The 20,583-nt window shown below is 43.2% G+C and overlaps 1 protein-coding gene across 4 annotated transcripts in view; it reads left to right on the forward strand.

Moving 5' to 3' along the window:
• LOC115649938 (N-acetylated-alpha-linked acidic dipeptidase 2-like) overlaps nucleotides 1-18,031 on the forward strand; it is a 53,136-nt gene extending 35,105 nt beyond the window's left edge. For 3 of the 4 annotated variants that reach the window (XM_030559135.1, XM_030559165.1, XM_030559154.1), the window contains 4 exons: nucleotides 815-1,079; nucleotides 6,818-6,899; nucleotides 12,007-12,099; nucleotides 17,386-18,031. In XM_030559135.1, the coding sequence (XP_030414995.1) occupies nucleotides 815-1,079; nucleotides 6,818-6,899; nucleotides 12,007-12,099; nucleotides 17,386-17,662 (717 nt within the window). In that variant the 3' untranslated portion in view covers nucleotides 17,663-18,031. Of the gene's footprint in view, nucleotides 1-814; nucleotides 1,080-6,817; nucleotides 6,900-12,006; nucleotides 12,100-13,485; nucleotides 14,665-17,385 lie in introns of those variants that run through there. The other variant, XM_030559144.1, reaches the window with a different exon arrangement.
• Nucleotides 18,032-20,583: the final 2,552 nt, after the last annotated feature.

Below are 20,583 nucleotides of genomic sequence, written 5' to 3' on the forward strand. Positions count from 1 at the left end.
AATGTGTAAGATGAGTATGAAGTGCTTCCAAATCAGAGCTGTAGCTTTTTTTTTATTACCCACTTAGCACAAGTGTAAGTGGTTACACAGGATGGAGTGTACAATCAGGCCTTAGCTCTCTGCCCTGAGGAGCTAACCTATGGTTTTAAAATATTCTGTTAGTTCAAGAGCAGTTGGGAAGAGACACTGTCCATTAGAGAGATCAATATTAGAAAGAGGTCAGCATTGGAGGCTGTTTTTTCAGGGACAAGGAAGCATGCATTTCAAGGAGGAAGGCAGTCGGCACATAAGAAGTGGAAGATAATTCTAAGGATGGAAAGCTGGATGAAAGAAAGCACACAGTGAAGTGTATAAGGAAAGAAGACAAGAATAGAGGATGGAAATATTATAGTCTGGGGCAAGATGATGATGAGGAAATGAGGGAAGAAATGTAGGTGGTGGCTGAATTGCACAAGATCCAACGGGACTACTGTTTTGCACTTGTGCTACTCAAACAACCAGATTGTTTTGCTTGTTGGGAATGAGTCAGTGGGTATTGGAGTTCAGGATGGGGCCAGAAAGAGGCCACCCTAGACTAGAAGTAAGGATTGCTACACACTTTTGTTCTGCCATAGAACTCCATGAATTTGGATTCCTTTTTTTCCTCATAGGCGCCTCACACAAACAGTGGTAAGGACAGTAATTCATCTGTGTCTGGAAAAAAGCTATCATGATACAGAAGTTGTGGTGATCTATTTTTGGCCATTTCTGACCAGTTTCATCCCTCAAATTGGCTTCAGTTAGACCATCTGAAACTTTGTTTATTCTCTTTCAGAGAGCAGACAAGTTCAGCAATTACCCAGTTTACCACACCGTCTATGAGACTTTTGAGTTAGTAGAACGATTTTATGACCCCACATTCACGAAACAGCTTACTGTTGCCCAGTTACGAGGAGGATTGGTGTATGAACTGGCAGATTCCCAGGTCATTCCTTTCAACTGCCAAGATTATGGAGAAGCCTTAAGAAAATACACAAATAGAATCTATAATTTGAGCAAGAAACATGAAGAACAGGTAGAGACTTTCGGAGTGTCATTTGGTGAGTAATGACTGTGCAGACATTAAACATTTATATGTCCTGAGAGCATCAATTAGAAGTACACAAAGGAAAGAAATATGATTGTTGTATCCATGAAGCTGGACTTTGAGTTTCAGTGTGCCTTGTAGCAGAATAAAGCAACTCATTTTAAGAACTCCCTAAGAAGTTTCTCAATATAATGAAGGTTTGAAAAGTTAGTGTCAAAATGTCTCTTATAACATAGTCACACTGTATATTACTCATACTTTATTTAGGGCAGACTCTCTTGAGTAGAGAAAGGGTGGTCTAGAGGTTGGGAGCTAGCCTAGCACTTGAAACATATGGGTTCAAATCCCTGCTCTACTGTAGACTCTGCAGTGTTTAACCTTGGACAAGTCACTTTTTAAAGGTATTTTGGTGCTTAACTTCTATTGAAATCAATGGAATTTAGACATCTGTGAGGATCTGTGCCAAGGTGCCTAAATGCCTTTAAATATTTGGGCCTTGGCCTCTCTGTCCATCAGTAAAATGGAGTTAATAGTACTTTCCTACCTCATGAGGATAAATACATGAAGGATTGTGAGATGCTCAGATACTATGGTAATACCCTAGGTAAAAAAATTAATGCACAAGCTTGGGCAGGAGTTCTCTGCAAGATTAGAAAAGAAGGAATCCTCCTCACAGGCAAAGCACCAGTGACTTTTACTCTCTAACTACTGGTCCTATGCCTTTGAGACCCTAGGTGTCCAAAAATGAGGGGCAGGAACTGGGTTTTAGCTAGTGAATGAGTGCATATGGAAATAGCTTCAGGTAGCTGAAAAATAAAAAATGGAGCCAGTTTGCTTATTTGAATTTTTATTTCAAAAGTTTAATTTAAAACATTTATTATAAAAAATAAAGTTTCCAAAATATATTGTAAAAGGCACTTTCCTGAATTAATTCCTGTTCGAACTAGAGTATATCTTTTAGAAAAATATCCAGTCTCGATTTAAAAGTTTCCAGTGATGGAAGATCCACCACAGCCCCATTCCAGTGGTTAATTACTCTCATTGTTTAAAATGTGTTCCTTCTTTCGAGTGTAAACCTGTCCAGCTTTAGCTTCCAATCATTGCATCTTGTTTTACTTATGTTTGCTAGACTGAAGAGCCTTCTCCTACCAAATTTCTGTTCCCAATGTAGACACTTACAGATCAAGTCACCCCTTACCCTTCTTTTTGATAAGCTACACAAGTGGAGTTCTTTGAGTCTGATACTGTGAGGCAGGTTTTCCAGTCCTTTAATCATTCTTGTGATTCTTCTCTGAACCTGCAGCAAAAAAAAATTGTGATCAGCTTTAGCAATCTACTGAAGGTTATTTACTGTTCCTAACAGTCCTAATTTATAGATAGTTTTCACAATATTATGTAATAAAATTCATGCACAGTTGTGACTGTGGTTATTGAAGGGGCCACGCTGAGATTGCTCAATCAAGGCAAACTGCAAAGAGTAGGGGAGACGATCCCCAAAGCTGATGGTTTATTTTCACCAGACCAGTGACCAAACAGCTTCTGTAATACATTACTCATTACCAAGAAGCCAAAATAAGTTCCCTTTAAGCAGTCCAGTCTTTGGCTCCCACTCAGACAGCCAAGTCTACTATAGACAGGGTTACTAAAGACCTTATTCACCATATATAAAGTTCTACCCATCCCAAGAAGAGACTGGACACATTGCCCAGCAGGTCAATGAATATTTCAGATCTTACCTAAATATATGCTTACAGCCAGTTCTTATTAACTATACATCTAAGATTTATTAATAAAAAGAAAAGAAAGAGAGTTGCTACCATTAAAGATCATTATACATAGAGAGAGGAATAAAGTTCTCAGGTCAGTTTCATGGCAGAGATGGTGAGGCTGCTGATTTGTAAAAATTCTTCTGGAGTCAATTTAAAAGGCTATCCATGTGCAGTGTTTGTTCAAATTCTTCCACGAGAATTGTAGGATTAATTCAGAGTGGACTGGGAAACCTCAGTCTTGCGGGCTTAGACTTTTTCTGTCAAAGGTTAAGCTGATCTGAGATAGCAAGGATGAGGCCCCACGCTTTCTTTATAGCTTGAAGCCAGTTGTGGTCACAGCATGCCTTCCTTGGCTGAACAATAAGTAATGCATACTGTTGTTTTTGAAGCTAATCTGTTTCCTAGGCATATACCCATTAGATTCATTAGCATTAGCCAATTAATTATTCAAACAGTTCCCAGGTAGTTTACTATGAGAAATTTACGAGTTTCAAAGCAAAATGAGGACAATAATATTATTATACCACAAGTCCAATCTAAATGATAATATTCCCTTTTGATCTCTGAGTCAGTAGACTACATTAATGATATCATTAGAGACGGGAACAAAGTTTTAGCACCTACAAGCTAATTAGATCACATTGCTAAACTTCTAACAAGATATAGGTAAAAGCAGCAAAGAATCCTGTGGCACCTTATAGACTAACAGACGTTTTGGAGCATGAGCTTTCATGGGTGAATACCCACTTCCTCAGATGCATGTAATGGAAATATCCAGGGGCAGGTATATATATGCTAGCAAGCAAGCTAGAGATAACGAGGTCAGTTCAATCAGGGAGGATGAGGCCCTGTTCTAGCAGTTGAGGTGTGAAAACCAAGAGAGGAGAAACTGGTTCTGTAATTGGCAAGCCATTCACAGTCTTTGTTCAATCCTGAGCTAATGGTGTCAAATTTGCAGATGAACTGAAGCTCAGCAGTTTCTCTTTGAAGTCTGGTCCTGAAGTTTTTTTGCTGCAGGATGGCCACCTTAAGGTCTGCTATAGTGTGGCCAGGGAGGTTGAAGTGCTCTCCTACAGGTTTTTGTATATTGCCATTCCTAATGTCTGATTTGTGTCCATTTATCCTTTTCCATAGAGACTGTCCAGTTTGGCCGATGTACATAGCAGAGGGGCATTGCTGGCATATGATGGCGTATATTACATTGGTGGATGTGCAGGTGAATGAACCAGTGATGGTGTGGTTGATCTGGTTAGGTCCTGTGATGGTGTCGCTGGTGTAGATATGTGGGCAGAGTTGGCATCGAGGTTTGTTGCATGGATTGGTTCCTGAGCTAGAGTTATTATGGTGCGGTGTGCAGTTACTGGTGAGAATATGTTTCAGGTTGGCAGCTTGTCTATGGGCAAGGACTGGCCTGCCACCCAAGGCCTGTGAAAGTGTGGGATCATTGTCCAGGATGGGTTGTAGATCCTTGATGATGCTTTGGAGGGGTTTTAGCTGGGGGATGTATGTGATGGCCAGTGGAGTCCTGTTGGTTTCTTTCTTGGGTTTGTCTTGCAGTAGGAGGCTTCTGGGTACACGTCTGGCTCTGTTGATCTGTTTCCTTATTTCCTCGTGTGGGTATTGTAGTTTTGAGAATGCTTGATGGAGATTTTGTAGGTGTTGGTCTCTGTCTGAGGGGTTAGAGCAGATGCGGTTGTACCTCAGTGACAGTAGAACCTCAGTGTTAGGAGCACCAGAGTAATGAACACTAGAGTTATGAACTGACTGATCAACCACACACCTCATTTGGAACCAAAAGCATGCAATCAGGCAGCAGCAGAGACGAAAAAAAAAGAGAGAGAAGCAAATACAGTACAGTATTGGCAGAGACAAGAAAAAAAGAGAGAGAAGCAAATTAAATGTAAACTACTAAAAATAGAGGGAAAGTTTAATAAAGATTTTTCAGGTAAGGAAACTGTTTCAGTGTTTGTTTCACTTAAATTAAGATTGTTAAAAGCAGCATTTTTCTTCTGTATAGTAAAGTTTCAAAGTGTATTAAGTCAAAGCTGTAAACTTTTGAAAAAACAACCATAATGTTTTGTTCAGAGTTACAAACAACCTCCATTCCCGAGGTGTTCATAACTCTGAGGTTCTATTGTAGTATTTATTCTTGATTCTCTAACAGTACAAGCCTACATCGCAAGGGTCTATCTATAAGGAATGGCCCTGTTTATCATTTCAATACTCTTCTGATATGTCCTTAAGAGTTGCTTTTAGGTCACTCAGCCTGCTGTGTTGCTTAACCCTCACTGATTCAGCCTCACAATAGTATTCAGGGATGATGCATTTATATGACTTTGTTACCCTTTGTCATAGCATTGTGATATTGCCAACACCAGACATTCAAAAATCGTAACTCAGGCCCAGTGAACTCATGGGAATGGCTTAAAACCCATTACTTAAAAAAATAAATAAATAGAGCTTATTTCCCTTTCGGGTTCAGGTTTTCAAGTTTTCCTCTGCAACAATGAGGGCTAGAAACTTTTTTTTTAATACAATTTTCTCTCATAGTCATGTGATTCCAGAAAGTGGAGCTTAAAGAAACACAAATTTTGTAAGTATTGTGATTTTAAAAAAAGAAGTAGAGTGAGCAACCCTGGCATTGTGTGGGATAAGTAAACTTGTATGTTTTCAGGAGACCTTTTCCCTGGTCAGCCCTCTCCTTCTGCTTATGAAACATGAGCTTTTGCGAAAGGGTGGCTAGAATGTCAACAATGGCTAAATGCTGTCCTTGCACGTACACACAACTCCCATTCAGTGCACAGAGGCAGCCAAGCACAGAAACTTGACCTGAGCGGGGTGATTCAACTCTCTTGATATAAACAATCAGAAGGGAGATGGCTTTATGGAGGGAGCTACTTTAGATTAGCTAGGGCTTTCTGAAACTTGTGGTTAAATTTGAAATAGTCTGAAGCTTCCATTTTGCCTACAGAACTTGTATGTTTGGCAAGGTTCTAAAGTTTCCCCTTTTTGCAAGTTTGCCCCTGTTGCTCAATGAACCAGAACCAATTTTATTTTATTTTATGGCAAGGGAGAGGGAGGTAGGAGAATTAGCTGTTGAATGAAATAGACACCGTTATCCAAGTCTTGTGCACTCTGGATGCAGTGGAACCAGTACAGTTCTATGTCTGCCCTAGGGCCTGCCCCAAGGGCTGTGGCTGCCCTGTATGCCACAGAGCTCAGTTCCACAGGGACTTTTGCCAGTAGCCGTTAAGAGGACTTGGGCATGTTGCCAGGGAAAGAGTAGGGACGAGCTTGGTGGGGGGTGGTGTTCTGCAACTACAATGATCCAACGGGTCTGCACTCCCACATAATGAGAGACCCTCCAGGTGTTGAGCAGCAGCTGTAGAATGGCTCTACCACCATCCTATGCCTTGGCCAAGAGGATTCCTCCCCAACGGGATCTTGCTACACCAAGTCTGGCTTGGTATAAACAGGGAAAGAGCTCACATAAAACAAGCAAAGGGTAGGGTGGAAATCTCCTAAGGTGAAAATGGTGCAATCCTTGCACAGGCAGGCAGAAGTGCTGGAAATGTTGATACATGTCAAGTTTCTTCATGTAAAGTCTGCTCTAAAATTAAAATTGCAGATCCAGGGTTTTCCCCTTCCCTATCCACCCCAATCTCAGAACTTTCTCTTTGCCAGAGGTTCCCCAAGAGTTGTTCTCAGCATATTTAAATTAAATATTATTTTAATGCCTCTTTGTAGAAGTTTTATTAGACATTCTTCCTCAGCACTGCTGCCATGGTTAAAATAGGTTTTCCATGTTACGAGAGGGCACCGCAGCCCTTTAAAAGTCAGATCCAGAAGAAATGGGGAAGCCAAGGATTCCTTGTCAAGTCAGTAAATAAAATAAATACATGGTTATCCTCAGTAAGTGAAATGTTTATTGTTCAAGGCTCTTTGTGTGATGCTGAAGTAAAAAAGGGCTTTCTATTTATAGGTCCCCTTTTTTCTGCTGTGACGAATTTCACAGAAGCTGCCGCTGATTTTCACAGAAGACTTAAAGAAGTTGATGTGAATAAGTAAGTTAAAAAAAACCAGTCTTGACAAATTCGTCTCTATGCTCCTTGACTTTCTTTGCTGAGGGCCAAGTCCTGCAATCCTGAATCAGCCTTGGTCAGCAAAAACTGACTTTGAAATCAATCAGAGTTTTGCCTGAGTGAGGACTATAGGATTTGGACCTCAACACATTCTGTTTCCTGGGTGCACTCACCAATGAACAGTATGAACTTTGTGATCATTTTAGTGAAAATCTTATGTAATGTAATTAACTTATTTTTCACGTAAAGCAGCAGCTATCAATGAAAAGTTAGTGTCTCTTTTCTTTGGTGGATTCTTTCTAGTACTGTTTAATAAAACACAGGTTTCCATTGTTCTTAAAAGGGTGGCCTCCCATTTTGCTGCTTATATAATGGGAAGTTCCCGCAGTCTAACATGCAGTTTTTCCCTTCAAGTTTGTGTGAAGAGCAATCAGTCTGAAGCAGCATCTTCTGAAATCAACAGTCCTAGTTTGAAAGACTATGAGATTCTAATCACAGTTTAGAGCCCATCATCTTCTGTAGCACTGGGCAACGCATGTAATGCCTGTGTTTCATTTTCCTCATTTATATCATGATACTTGTCAGCCTAATCAGGTGCATAGGAAGGAGTAACTAGCTAATATTTGTTTAGTGCTTTGTAAACTAGAACAGGGCTGGCAATGGTTTTCCTATCCCAGAAATATTTTTGAGAGTTTGGAAATTTTTATTGTTCTGCCTCAGAATGAAACTGAGACTTCTTGAAGTTTTTCAGTGAAGAGCCTGTAGTGTGGTAGTTAGGGCACTCACATGAGAGAACTGGGTTCAGGTCCCTGCTTTGCCTAATTTGGTGCAGGAACTTGAATCTAAGGGTATGGCTACACTTGGAGGTGTGCAGCGCTGGGAGGTACAGCTGCGTAGGGACAGTGCTGCAGTGTGGCCACATTTGCAGCGCTGTTGGGAGTGGTGCATTGTGGGCAGCCATCCCACAGAGCACCTTGTCCCATTTTGGCGCTGTGGGAAGGGGACTGAAGGGTGCGGGTCAGTCCGCTTCCTGTCCCAATGCCCCATGGTGCATCGCTTCACATCCCAGCAGTTTGGCGCCATTGTGAGTCTCTGTGCAGCGCAATTTATGTGGGAAATGGAGCCCGAGCTGCTGAGGACTTTGCTGATGAATGTTGCCAGCACATCATGTTTGGCAGTTGAGCTATTCCTTCAGCTCCAAAGTGACAGTGAGGATTCCGACGATGATATCGAGTCGCCTGACGCGTGTGACCCTAAATTGCTTGTGGCAGTAACAGACATGCTCAGCACCGTGGAACGCCGCCTTTGGGCTCGGGAAACAAGCACTGAGTGGTGGGATCACATCATCCTGCAAGTCTGGGTTGATGAGCAGTGGCTGCAGAACTTTCGCATGAGAAAAGCCACTTTCATGGGACTGTGTGAGGAGCTCACCCTCACCCTGCGGTGCAAGGACACGAGATTGAGAGCTGCCCTGCCAGTGGAGAAGCGGGTGGCTATTGCAATCTGGAAGCTGGCAACTCCAGACAGCTACCGATCGGTCGGGAACCAGTTTGGAGTGGGAAAGTCAACCATTGGAATAGTGTTGATGCAAGTTTGCAGGGCCATTAATCGCATCCTGCTAAGAAGAACCGTGACTCTGGGGAACGTGCAGGACATTCTGGATGGCTTTGCACAAATGGGTTTCCCTAACTGTGGAGGGGCAATAGATGGGACGCATATTCCTATTCTGGTACCATGCACCTGGCATCCGAGTACATTAATCGGAAGGGGTATTTCTCTATGGTTCTCCAGGCGCTTGTGGATCACGTGGGCGTTTCATTGACATTTACACAGACTGACCTGAAAAGGTGCATGATGCACACATCTTTTGGAACACTGGCCTGTTCAGGAAGCTGCAGGCCGGGACTTTTTTCCCAGACCGGAAGATCACAGTAGGGGACGTCGAAATGCCCATTGTGATCCTTGGAGACCCCGCTTACCCGTTAATACCTTGGCTCATGAAACAGTATACGGGGAAGCTTGACAGGAGCAAGGACCGGTTCAACTACAGGCTGAGCCGGTGCAGAATGACTGTGGAGTGTGCTTTCAGACATTTAAAGGACGCTGGAGATCTCTTTATGGGAAGCTAGACTTGGAGGAAAGCAGCATCCCTGCGGTTATATCTGCATGCTGTACCCTCCATAATATTTGTGAAGGGAAGGGTGAAACATTCAATCAGGAATGGACCTCTGAGGTTTAACGCCTGGATGCTGAATTTGCACAGCCAGAGAGCAGGGCTACTAGAGAGGCCCAGCACAGGGCTACAAGGATTAGGGATGCCTTAAGGGAGCAATTTGAGGCTGAAAGCCAACAGTAATGTTTGGTGCCTTGCACGGGAGTGAAGTGCAGTGGTTACAATGATTTGCAGTGCCTATTTTTCCTTGGGGTACGGTATCTCACTTTCTGCAATAATAAAAACTATTTTAAAAGCAAAGAAATCATTTATTGAAAAGAAAGTAAGTAAAAGGGCAGGGGGGTAGGGTGGTGAACTGTACAGTCAGAGGTTTGAATATGTCCTGCCTGGAGTGCTGTGCAATGCCTGCTGCACTTCAGGGTGAAAATGCTGCATGGTGATGGGGGTTGAGTGCATAGGGTAAGGGTCATAGTTCTCAGGGCTGGTAGGTGAACGTACAGGTGTTGGGGGCAGCTGGTGGTGGTAAGAACCTGGATGCTGGAGAAGGGGGTTTTGAGCTGACATTGGGGCACAAGGGAGAGAGCTTTGGGACGGGGGGTGGGGGGTAGGCAGCACGGTAGTGCTCTTCCTGCATGGCTACTAGTGACTGCATACAGTCCGTTTGGCGCGCCACAAGGCTTATCAGCTGCTTAGTGCTTTTCTTCTTAGCCAATTCCTTTCTCCTGCTATGTGTTTCCCTCCACTGCTGAATCTTTTCTCTCCAGTCCTGAAGCCTCTTGCTCTCTCTGGCAGACTGATTCATAACTGCTTTCACCAAATCTTCTTTGCTTTTTCTTGGTTTCCTCCTCAGGTTTTGTAGCTTTTCAGCAGTCTGTGATAGGGCCGGTATGTTACTAGTACTAGTCAAGGACACTGTCATTTAAAAAAAAAAATGGAAACATTTATTACAGAGGCTGCATTGTGTATAATCACAGTGAAGGAGTTTTTCGTCTCATTGTAGCATACTTTACACATAGCAAGCACAGCACAGAGAGGCCACAGCAGCGAAGACATAATGAGTAATGGGATATGAGTGCTCTCACTGCCGTGGCTCACCTGGGAAGGGGAACTGCTTGGGTCAGGGCTGCACTGGGGTTTCTGTGCATTGGGGAAGGCAGAGAGCAGCGTGGTGGGAACTGCACTGAACACTATCCCGACATTTTACACAGGAGTTAATCCTGCAAGATATCTCACTGCTGCGGCTCACCTGGGAAGAGCGGGAGGGTCTTCTACAGGAATGCGGATTCCGCCCTGGCCCCTATGCAGCTTGCCTGTGTGCAGCAATGGTCCCCCCACCCCTCGCAGCACAGTGGCGCGGACGCATTAGCCTGACTGGGACAAGGACCACAGTGGCTCTCCCTATAAACTTGCACAAGCACATTGCCCACGCTCTGGCTGCAACTTTTGAAGAGATTACAGACGCCGATTACCGAGACGTGATACACCACATCAATGGGCTATTCCACATCTAGGCATGCATGCAGGCAGCCCTAACCCCCCCTCCTCTCCCAAAACATTTCCATTGTGAAAATAAAAGCTGCTTACCGAGAGCCCGCTCCTCTGCTTCTTCTTTACCAACAAGTTCCAGCTGCTGCGACTGGCTAGCTTCCTCCTGGCTTGAGAAGAGCTCCTGGCTGCATGCCTCCTGGGACTCCGGGGTGTCTCCTCCCACCCCAGTACCCTCACTCTCGGTTTCCTCCCCCCCTCCACCTCCCTCTCCTCGCCCTGTTCTGAACTGTCCATCGTGGTCCTCGGATTGGCAGTGGAGTCACCCCCAAGTATCGCATCCAGCTCCTGGTAAAAATGGCAGGTCATGGGGGCAGCACCTGAGCGGCTGTTTCCCTCACAGGCTTTGCAATAGGCACTCCGCAGCTCCTTTACTTTAACCCTGCACTGCACCGCGTTCCGCTCATGGTCCCTTTCCAGCATGGACTTTGATATCTGCCCATAGGTGTCATAATTCCTACGGCTGGAGTGCAGCTGGGACTGCGCACAGCTTCCTCCCCCCAAACACTGATGAGGTCCAGCAACTCGCCAGTGCTCCATGCTGGGGCTCGTTTGGGGCGTGGAGGCATGGTCACTGATTGATTGCACTCCACACCTGGCTGAACAAACAGGAAGGGGATTTTTAAAATTCCCGGGGCATTTAAAGGGCGGGTCACCTGAGTCCAGGGCAGTAGAGTGCGAACTGATGAGCAGAGTGGCTGAAAAGGTATGCTGGGATACCTCCTAATACCCTGGAGGCCGATAACAGTGCTTTTGGTGGCCACACTTGATGACCAGTGCTGCATCACCAACGCTGGAATCGTTACACCCCAAGCAGACCAGGTGTACAGCCCGCGCTGCAGCCAGGGAGTTTCAGTGCTGGATGTGCCTTGCAAGTGTGGACACAGAGTAAGTTGCACTGCTGTAAAACCACCACCAGCACTGCAACTCTCCAGTGTAGCCATGCCCCAGGTCTCCCACATCCTAGATGAGTGCCCTAACCACAAGGCCATTGCCTATTCCGGGGTTTGGAGGGGAGGTGAGAGAACTAGGTTCAGGTCCCTGCTTTGCCTAATTTGAAGCAGGAACTTGAATCCAGGTCTCCCACATCCTAGGTGAGTCCCCCAACCACAAAGCCATTGCCTATTCCGGGGTTTGGAGGTGTCTTCTTCTTTCTCTGGTTTTGACCAAAACTTTGCCTGAGAAACCTTTTTTCGTGAAAGTTTCATCAAAGCCAGTATGTTCCCAGGAGCAGTTTTGCTTTCACCTAATCAGCTCTTCTGACTAAAAAATAACGTTGAAAAATTCCCAACCATCTCTCTTAGAAAACCATGTAGTTCGTACATTTTCATGCATTGTTGTGTGAAATGCTTCTGTCTTAATCCCCTGCAGTCCAATTGCTGTGCGAATCGTGAATGATCAGCTGATGTTTGTGGAAAGAGCTTTCATCGATCTTCTTGGTTTACCGGGCAGGAAATTTTACAGGTAAGGCAACAAGTTATGCAGACTACTAAAAAGCTTCAATTGTGCTATGACACTTCAACTTTTTCATATTGTGAACAGCTTCCTAAAATAGAAAATCTCTTGTAAACACCTCCTGCACCTTCATCGTGGCATCGAGAGTGCTTGGTTCCAAGGAACAGTAATTAGGACAGTGCTAAAGAAATAAGATGAAAATAACTGTGCTGGTTACAGCAATGTGAGGACATCCCTCTGCTGATTCCATCTCTCCTGACGGTGGAGCAGTTTTGAGAGAAGAAGATGGTGCCGAAAGACATGAGGTTGTGATCTACATCCTTTATGTAGCTCAACAACACATTTGGGCTATTGAGCTTCTCCTGTCAGGCGTAGGACTATATTTTTAGGAATATTAAATGTCTCTGAATTTTGCTCTTAGATTTCAAAGCATTTCACAATCTTTAACACATTTATCCTTACACATCCCTGTGAGGTAGGGAAGGGCTGTTATTGCCCAGTTTTTACAGCTGCAAAACTGAGACACAGAGAAGCTAAGTGACTTGTCCAAGCTCACAGGGTGAGGCAGGGATTGAACCCAGGTCTTCCCAACTCCTGCGCTAACCATTGGACCATCCTTCTTGTCAGCCAGTAAGGTTTGCTTATATCCTAGGAGGATTTTCACTTGAATGCAGAATGCTGTTCTGTCTTACAAGGAGAGTACATTGTAAGATTTATAGTCAGAAAGCTATGGTGAGAGAGAAGTTTCCCTCTTTGGTGTCAAGTGTATGATTATACCTCATTTTGCCCCAATGCCTCAATTTCATTGAAGTATCCAGTTATCTGAGAGAAGGGATGCCAGTGGTGTGGCCCTCTGGCCAAATCAGAAGTCCTCCAGTCCCAGGGCACACAAAATCCAAAGCCAATCTTTAGCTTTTTCTAAGCTAAATAGTGTTCAGGCATCCTCAGGTGCCAGCCTTCCAGGAAGCAACTACTCGCCCTCCCACTACTAAATCCTTCCACGTGCTTGCAAGGGTTTCAGCTGGAGCTGCTCATGGGTTTTTTTTTTTCCCACATAGTGTGACTTTTTGGACAGCTCAGGTTTTTGCATCAGTCAAAGTGTCCTGCTGTTTCAGCTAGGCAGAGAAATTCAAGTTGAGGCAAACATTTTTCATTTTCCTATGAAAAGGGAGAGCCAGAAATTTTTCATTTTGGCCAAAAAATGAAATCAAAATCCACTGAAACTTCAAATGATGTTAAATTCACTGAAAATTTCCTTTAAAAAAAACAGCTCTAGTTCTAGCACAATTTTTGCTCTTTCTCTCAGGGATTCCCACCAGCCATGTCTCAGTAGCTCCCCTTGTTCTTCCTCGTATCCCTCCTTCCCACCTAAGCCTTTTTTCTCTTTCCCCACAGACACATTGTTTTTGCTCCGAGCAGCCACAACAAATACGCTGGAGAGTCATTCCCAGGGATCTACGATGCCATGTTTGATATTGAAAATAAAGCGGATCAGCGCAAAGCCTGGGAAGAAGTAAAGAGGCAGATCTCCATTGCAGCCTTCACTGTGCAGGCTGCAGCAGGGACTCTGAAGGACGTAGCGTAGGAACAAGGCACCAGCAGGCTTGAACACATGGCTAGCTCTTAAAAAATGGCAGTTAATGTACTGGAGTGATGCCATTTGCACTTTGTGCATAGTATTTACTAGGGTTGCAATATAACCAGCCTTTTACATACAGAAGTCCCATGGGAGTTAGTGAGAGCTGTTGGTGTTACGAGACTGTTGTTTAAGGAACCAATGTTTTCAGCCTTCACTGAGGAAATAGATGAGCCTTAGACTGTGGCCTGATGGTCAATGAATTCAGTCTCTCACAGCCCACAGGAAACATTTGAATGTAGAGAATTCATCCTGGGGAAAATCCCCTGCCAACAACCCCTTTTTTAAACCAGAGGATTAATAGGCCAGCAACCTACCTCCATGGATCAGCACTGGCAGTAGCAGGAACAGACACAGGCTGTGTGGTACATAGGTACCAATCCATTTAGGGCCTGTAAGTTGCCCCTGTTTAAACTGACTTACTGCTGGAACACACACTGCCTCTGTGTGTGGCTTTGACCCTGATTTCTTACTAGATTTACTGTTGTGTCGCTCCGCTACTTTGATGGAGCTACTTTTGATTTTCACCTGTGTGAGATAGGAATGATTTTAGGGTTAAGATGCAGTGGATTAACCACTGGTGAAATTCCTGGAGGCTTCTGTGAAGTTGATCCAAGAATAAATTATTGCCCAATGACTGAATGTGTTATCACTTACTAGCTATTGCTCTGTGGGAGACAGATATCGCTTTTATAAGGCTCAAAAGATGCAAAAGTACCAGCAGCAAAGAGTTCAGTAATGAAATGCTCCTACTTAATTTAATTATTGTGTTTCACAGTTAAGGAGATCAGCCAGAAAAATTGATCTGAATAAAATAAAGATGTACATTTGAAGTGATTTAGTGAAATCCCAGCAAGCTGCATGAAAACTTCTTAAAGATACCATAATAGAGGCTCAACTTAAATGTATACCCAAATTAAAAAACATAGTAAGAGAACCGAAAAAGTGGCACCGTGGCTAAACAATAAAGTAAAAGAAACAGTGAGAGAAAAAAAAAGCATCCTTTAAAAAGTGGGCATTAAATCCTAGTGAGGAAAATAGAAAGGAGCATAAACTCTGGCAAATGAAGTGTAAAAATATAATTAGGAAGGCCAAAAAAGAATTTACAGAACAGCTAGCCAAAGACTCAAAAAGTAATATCAACTTTTTTTAAGTACATCAGAAGCAGGGAGCCCGCTAAACAACCAATGGGGCACCTGGACGATCGAGGTGCTAAAGGAGCACTCAAGAACGATAAGGCCATTGCAGAGAAACTAAATGAATTCTTTGCATTGGTTCCCCTGGCTCAGGATGTGAGGGAGATTCCCAAACCTGAGCCATTCTTTTTAGATGACAAATCTGAAAAACTGTCCCAGATTGAGGTTTTATTAGAGGAGGCTTTGGAACAAATTGATAAATTAAATAGTAATAAGTCACCAGGACCAGCTGTTCTTCACCCAATAGTTCTGAACAAACTCAAATGTGAAATTGCAGAACCACTAACTGTAGTTTGTAACTTATCATTTAAATCAGCTTTTGTACCAAATGACTGGAGGATAAGCTAATGTGATGCCAATTTTTTAAAAGGTCTCCATGGGTGGTCCTAGCAATTACAGGCCAGTAAGCCTGACTTCAGAATTGGGCAAACTGGTTGAAACTGCAGGAAAGAATAAAATTGTCAGATACATAGATGAATATCATTTGTTGGGGAAGAGTCAACATGTTTTTTTGTAAAGGGAAATTTTGCCTCACCAATCTACTAGAATTCTTTGAAGGGGTCAACAAGCATGTGGACAAGAGGGATTCAGTGGATATAGTGTACTTAGATTTTCAGAAAGCCTTTGGCAAGGTCCCTCAGCAAAGGCTCTTAAGCAAAGTAAACTGTCATGGGATAAGAAGGAAGGTTCTCTAATGGATTGGTAAAAGATAGGAAACAATGGGTAGGAATAAATGGTCAGTTTTCAGAATTGAGAGAGGTAAATAGTGGTGTCCCCCAGGGGTCTGTACTGGCACCAGTCCTAGTCAGCATATTCACAAATGATCTGGAAAAAGGGATACACCATGAGGTTGCAAAATTTTGTAGATGGTACAAAACTACTCAAGATAGTTAAGTCCCAAGCAAACTGCAAAGAGCTACAAAAGAATCTCACGAAACTGGGTGACTAGGCAACAAAATGGCAGATGAAAGTCAACATTGATTAATGCAAAGTAATGCACATTGGAAAATATAATCCCAGCTATACATATAAAATGATGGAGTCTAAATTAGTTGTTACCGCTCAAGAAAGAGATCTTGGAGTCATTGTGGATAGTTCTCTGAAAACATCCACTCAATGTGCAGCTGCAGTCAAAAAAAGTGCACAGAATGTAGGGAATCATTAACAAAGGGATAGATAATAAGACAGAAAATATCATATTGCCTCTATATAAATCCATGGTACGCCCATATCTTGAATACTGCATGCAGATGTGGTCGCCCCATCTCATAAAAGATATATTGGAATTGGAAAAGGTTCAGAAAAGGACAACAAAAATTATTAGGGGTATGGAATGACTGCCATATGAGTAGAGATTAATAAAACTGGGACTTTTCAGCTTAGAAAAGAGATGACTGAGGAGGGACATGATAGAGGTCTATAAAATCATGACTGGGGTAGAGAAAGTAAATAAGGAAATGTTATTTACTCCTTCTCATAACACAAGAATTAGGGATCACCAAATGAAATTAATAAGCAGCAGGTTTAAAACAAACAAACGGAAGTATTTTTTCACAAAACACACAGTCACCCTGTGGAACTCCTTGCCAGAGGATGTTGTGAAGGCCAAGACTATAACAGAGTTCAAAAAAGAACTAAAGTTCATGGAGGATAGGTCCATTAATGGCTATTAGCCAGGATTGGCAGAGATGGTGCCACTAGCCTCTGTTTGCCAGAAGCTGGGAATGGGTGACAGGATCACTTGATGATGACATGTTCTGTTCACTCCCTCTGAGGCACCTGGCATTGGCCACTGCCAGTAGACAGGATACTGGGCTAGACGGACTTTTGGTATGACCCAGTATGGCCACTCTTATGTTCTAAACTGCATCAAACCCTTGTGTGAACACACTCGTTCAAGATAGCTCAATCTCTAGCCTGGTTCAAGCTATGGGCTCTCTCACAAGGCTGAGACTACAGATGACAATTAAAAATTAGTTTTGCTAGAATTTTTTTCTTATGTTGACACCTGTCCCCTAAGATGTGGACAAAAGCCAATAAAATAGCCACTAAGTAGCTGGTCACTGTCAACCTGGGCTGGATTTAAACCTCCCTTTTAGCATCCCCCCACCCCCCATTAATAGCAAGGTTTTTCTCCTCCTGGTTTCCAGTGAAAATGAATTAAAAACTGACTGATCATTTTAAATGGCAGAGCTAAATTATTTGGTAGGGTTTCCCTTAACTTATTTTTCTGAGTGACATCTAGCAAACCAAACATCAAGTTTCATCCAAATTTAATTTTGTCAAACTGCTTTATTATCCCATATTAGGCTTTAAACGCAGAGGATTGGATGTTTTTCAGTTACATGACCCACAGATTGCTTCAGACAGGTTGAATAAATGAATCAAAACATAGGCACTCTGCAAATGGAGTTGTGGAGGGCAGTGTAAGTGATTTTTAATATTATCCATTTATATCGACAGCCTGAAAGACCTCATAACCCTTATATGCAGCCAGAGCCAAAGAAATGCAGCCACCTTGGGAACTGAAGGTAAACTGCCATATTGCACACCCAGGGGAAGAGAGGGAATGTTGGCCAAGTCACTGAGAAAAATCCCCACTCTTAGAATATTTTCTTCTTTTTATATCCGGCGTATGGTTTCTGGAAAGCATTTCAGTTCTCTTTTTGTTGGGTCATTTTACTTTCTTTCTTCATCCCTGGAATTTAAAATAACTTTAAGTTTCACATTGGAGTTTTAACTAGTAACATTAGAAGACAATAATTGTGTGTCATTTAGTCCTGTAGAAGTTGAAGGAGAAATGCTGAGCGTTCCATCCCTTCTGCTCAGAATAGTAATTAATAGCATTCTGGGAAAACACTTTCCACCTCTGTCATCAGACATCAGCTGGTGGGTGAGAACATGGTATAAAATAGCTTTCCTAATTAAAGAAGGCATGATGAATAACAGCTGATAAGAGGAAAGTGATGGCATGTTACAAATGGAGCAGACCAGGGTGACCAGACATCCCGATAAAATTGGGACCGTCCTGATATTTAGGTGTTCGTACTACGTCCCGACCAATCTTTGGTTGGGACGCAATTTGTCCAGATATTTCACTCCACCAGCAGCACTCGCCTTTTTTTGTGATTTTATTTTTTTGCAAAGCTAGTAGCACTCAGCCTTTTTTTTTTTTAAAAGCCAATGGACCCCCCCCCCCATGTGTCCCGATATTTTCTCCCTCTCATCTGGTCACCCTATTCATCACAGGAGGGATGGTGATTCTTTACTGGCTCTTTTTCCTCTTAAAAACACCTGGGTAGTGATATTGCATAAGTCTGGGATTTTCTAAAGGAAAATTTCAAAAAGGGATTTTGATGCCTAACTGCCCCTTGCCCCATCCCCTTTGTAAATCTCAGCCTGAGGGTTTTCAAAACTTCTGCATAGAAATAGATTTTTTTAGTACTTCATTTGACTATTAAAAATGGCATAAAAAGCATCTGGACCTACATTGTCCACTGTTCACTGATTATGGGTGTGCAGCATGGGACACCTAGAGCTGAAGTTTTCAGAGGAGGAGAACACCTAATACCATTGAAGTAAATTGGGATTGTGGGTGCTCACCATCTTTTATAATCACACCCACAATCAAAGACTATGGACAGGGAGATAAAGCCTGATGATGCACAGTATATCAATCTCTATGAGGGGACGGCTGTGAGTTTCTTGTACCTTTCTCTGAAGCATGTGGTGCTGATCACTCTCAGAGACATGATACTAGACTAGATGAACCATGGGTCTGATCCAGTACTGCAATTCCTATGCCCTAAAATCAGTGTCCACACGAGGAAAAACAGGTCATTGGTGTAGCCATAGTGGATCAGATCCAATGCAAAAGCTGCCTCAGGGATGGAAACTCTAGTGTGGACAGAAGTCAAGCATTCTTACCAGGTTGTTTAATCCTGCTCAGATTAAACAACATGGTAAAATACATGGTGTTAAACCCCTGAGCTCTGTCTTCATTAAGGCTTCCGCCTGCTACTACTAACAAAACTGCACCAGTGGCAGGTTCTAGGTTCTCTAGGGCAAATGCAGCTTGGGAGCTTGATTTTCAGAAGTGCTCAGAACCCGAAAAGCGAGGTCCCAAAATTAGTGGATCCTTTGGAAAATGTAAGCTTTGTAATGGACATTTTTCCAAAAAAAGGCAAAGGAAAAAGTCTTTTTTTTTTAAGCGCAGCAGTTATGCCAGTCTCAGAGAAGCAACTATAGGTTTTCTGGGTACCTTAATGAAGGAGACTAATTCATTATTAGATGGTTCATTATTTCTCTTGCAAGGTTTGGCTAATTATTTCTGAATCTAGTGTGTGGTGTTTCAGAGAGGAGTTATATACTTCTAAATAAGCACAATTCAGAAAGAGAGTAATGGGAAAAGCAGCTCACAGGAGGCTGTCAGCAAGAACAGGCGCCCTCTCCTTTATCTGATATCCTGCTGAGAGGTGCTTTTCTTGCTTGCACCGACTCCTTCTGCCCTATAGGCATATAAAGTCACACTCAGTTACAATGACCTACTGATGTGTTATTTATGCAGCCACTTTCATCATCTCGAAAGTAGGCCATATGTTTAGAGTGAAACGTGAGCCACAGCCCTTGCACTGTGAACTGATATAATACCCCTTTCCTTAATCTGTAGGCAGCAGAGTGTCAGGGTAGGAAAGAAACTGCCACCAGCTACTAGTACCCCATGGAAAAAAGTCTGACGTTATCTGAGAGTTGGTGACAGACAAAACTAGTATATTTCTACAGCAGGGATGGATGGATGGATGTCAGTCAACAATTTTGAGTGGCTTTGGAAGAAACAATAATAGTTCAAACTGATCCTGGTGTAATTCCATTCACTTCAGTGGATTACAACACTGATGATTTTGTCTCATTCATTCTTGATGTTAAAACCCACTTTCATTAATTTGGTTTTCTAATATTTAAATCAGAATGCTTTTCACTGAGGGTATGTCTACACTATGAAATTGGGTAGATTTAATACAAGTCAGTTTTTTAGAAATTGCTCCCAATGCCTGATGGGGCAAAAACATTGTCACAGGTGATTCTGGGTACATATCGTCAGGCCCCCCTTCCTCCCTCACTCCCTCCCTCCCTCCCTCCTTGAAGGCAACGGCAAAAATTGTTTCTTGCCTTTTTCCTGGGTTACCCATGCAGACAACATACCACAGCAAGCATGGAGCTCGCTCAGCTCACTGTCACCATATGTCTCCTGGGTGCTGCTGGCAGATGCAGTACTGCAGTGCTACACAGCAGCATCCCCTTGCCTTGCCTTGGGCAGATGGTGCAATACAACTGCTAACCATCGTCGTCGTCCCATGGGTGCTCCTGGCTGAGCTCGGTGAGGTTGGTCAGGGGCACCTGGACAAAAATGGGAATGACTCCAGGTCATTCTCTTCTTTAAGTTTCATCTAACGGAGATTCAGTCCTGCCTGGAATATCATGATAGCTGGCAGGGCTGTCCGGTGGGGCCAGGGGGGAGGCAAGTGGGGAAATTTGCCCGGGGCCCCGCAGGGACCCCCATGAGAATATAGTATTCTATAATATTGCAACTTTTATTTATGGAAGGGGCCTCCAAAATTGCTTTGCCCCAGGCCCCCTGAATCCTCTGGGCAGCCCTGCCAG

This window comes from Gopherus evgoodei, chromosome 1 (assembly GCF_007399415.2).
Source record: "Gopherus evgoodei ecotype Sinaloan lineage chromosome 1, rGopEvg1_v1.p, whole genome shotgun sequence".
In the NCBI taxonomy this organism is placed as follows: Eukaryota; Metazoa; Chordata; order Testudines; family Testudinidae; genus Gopherus; species Gopherus evgoodei.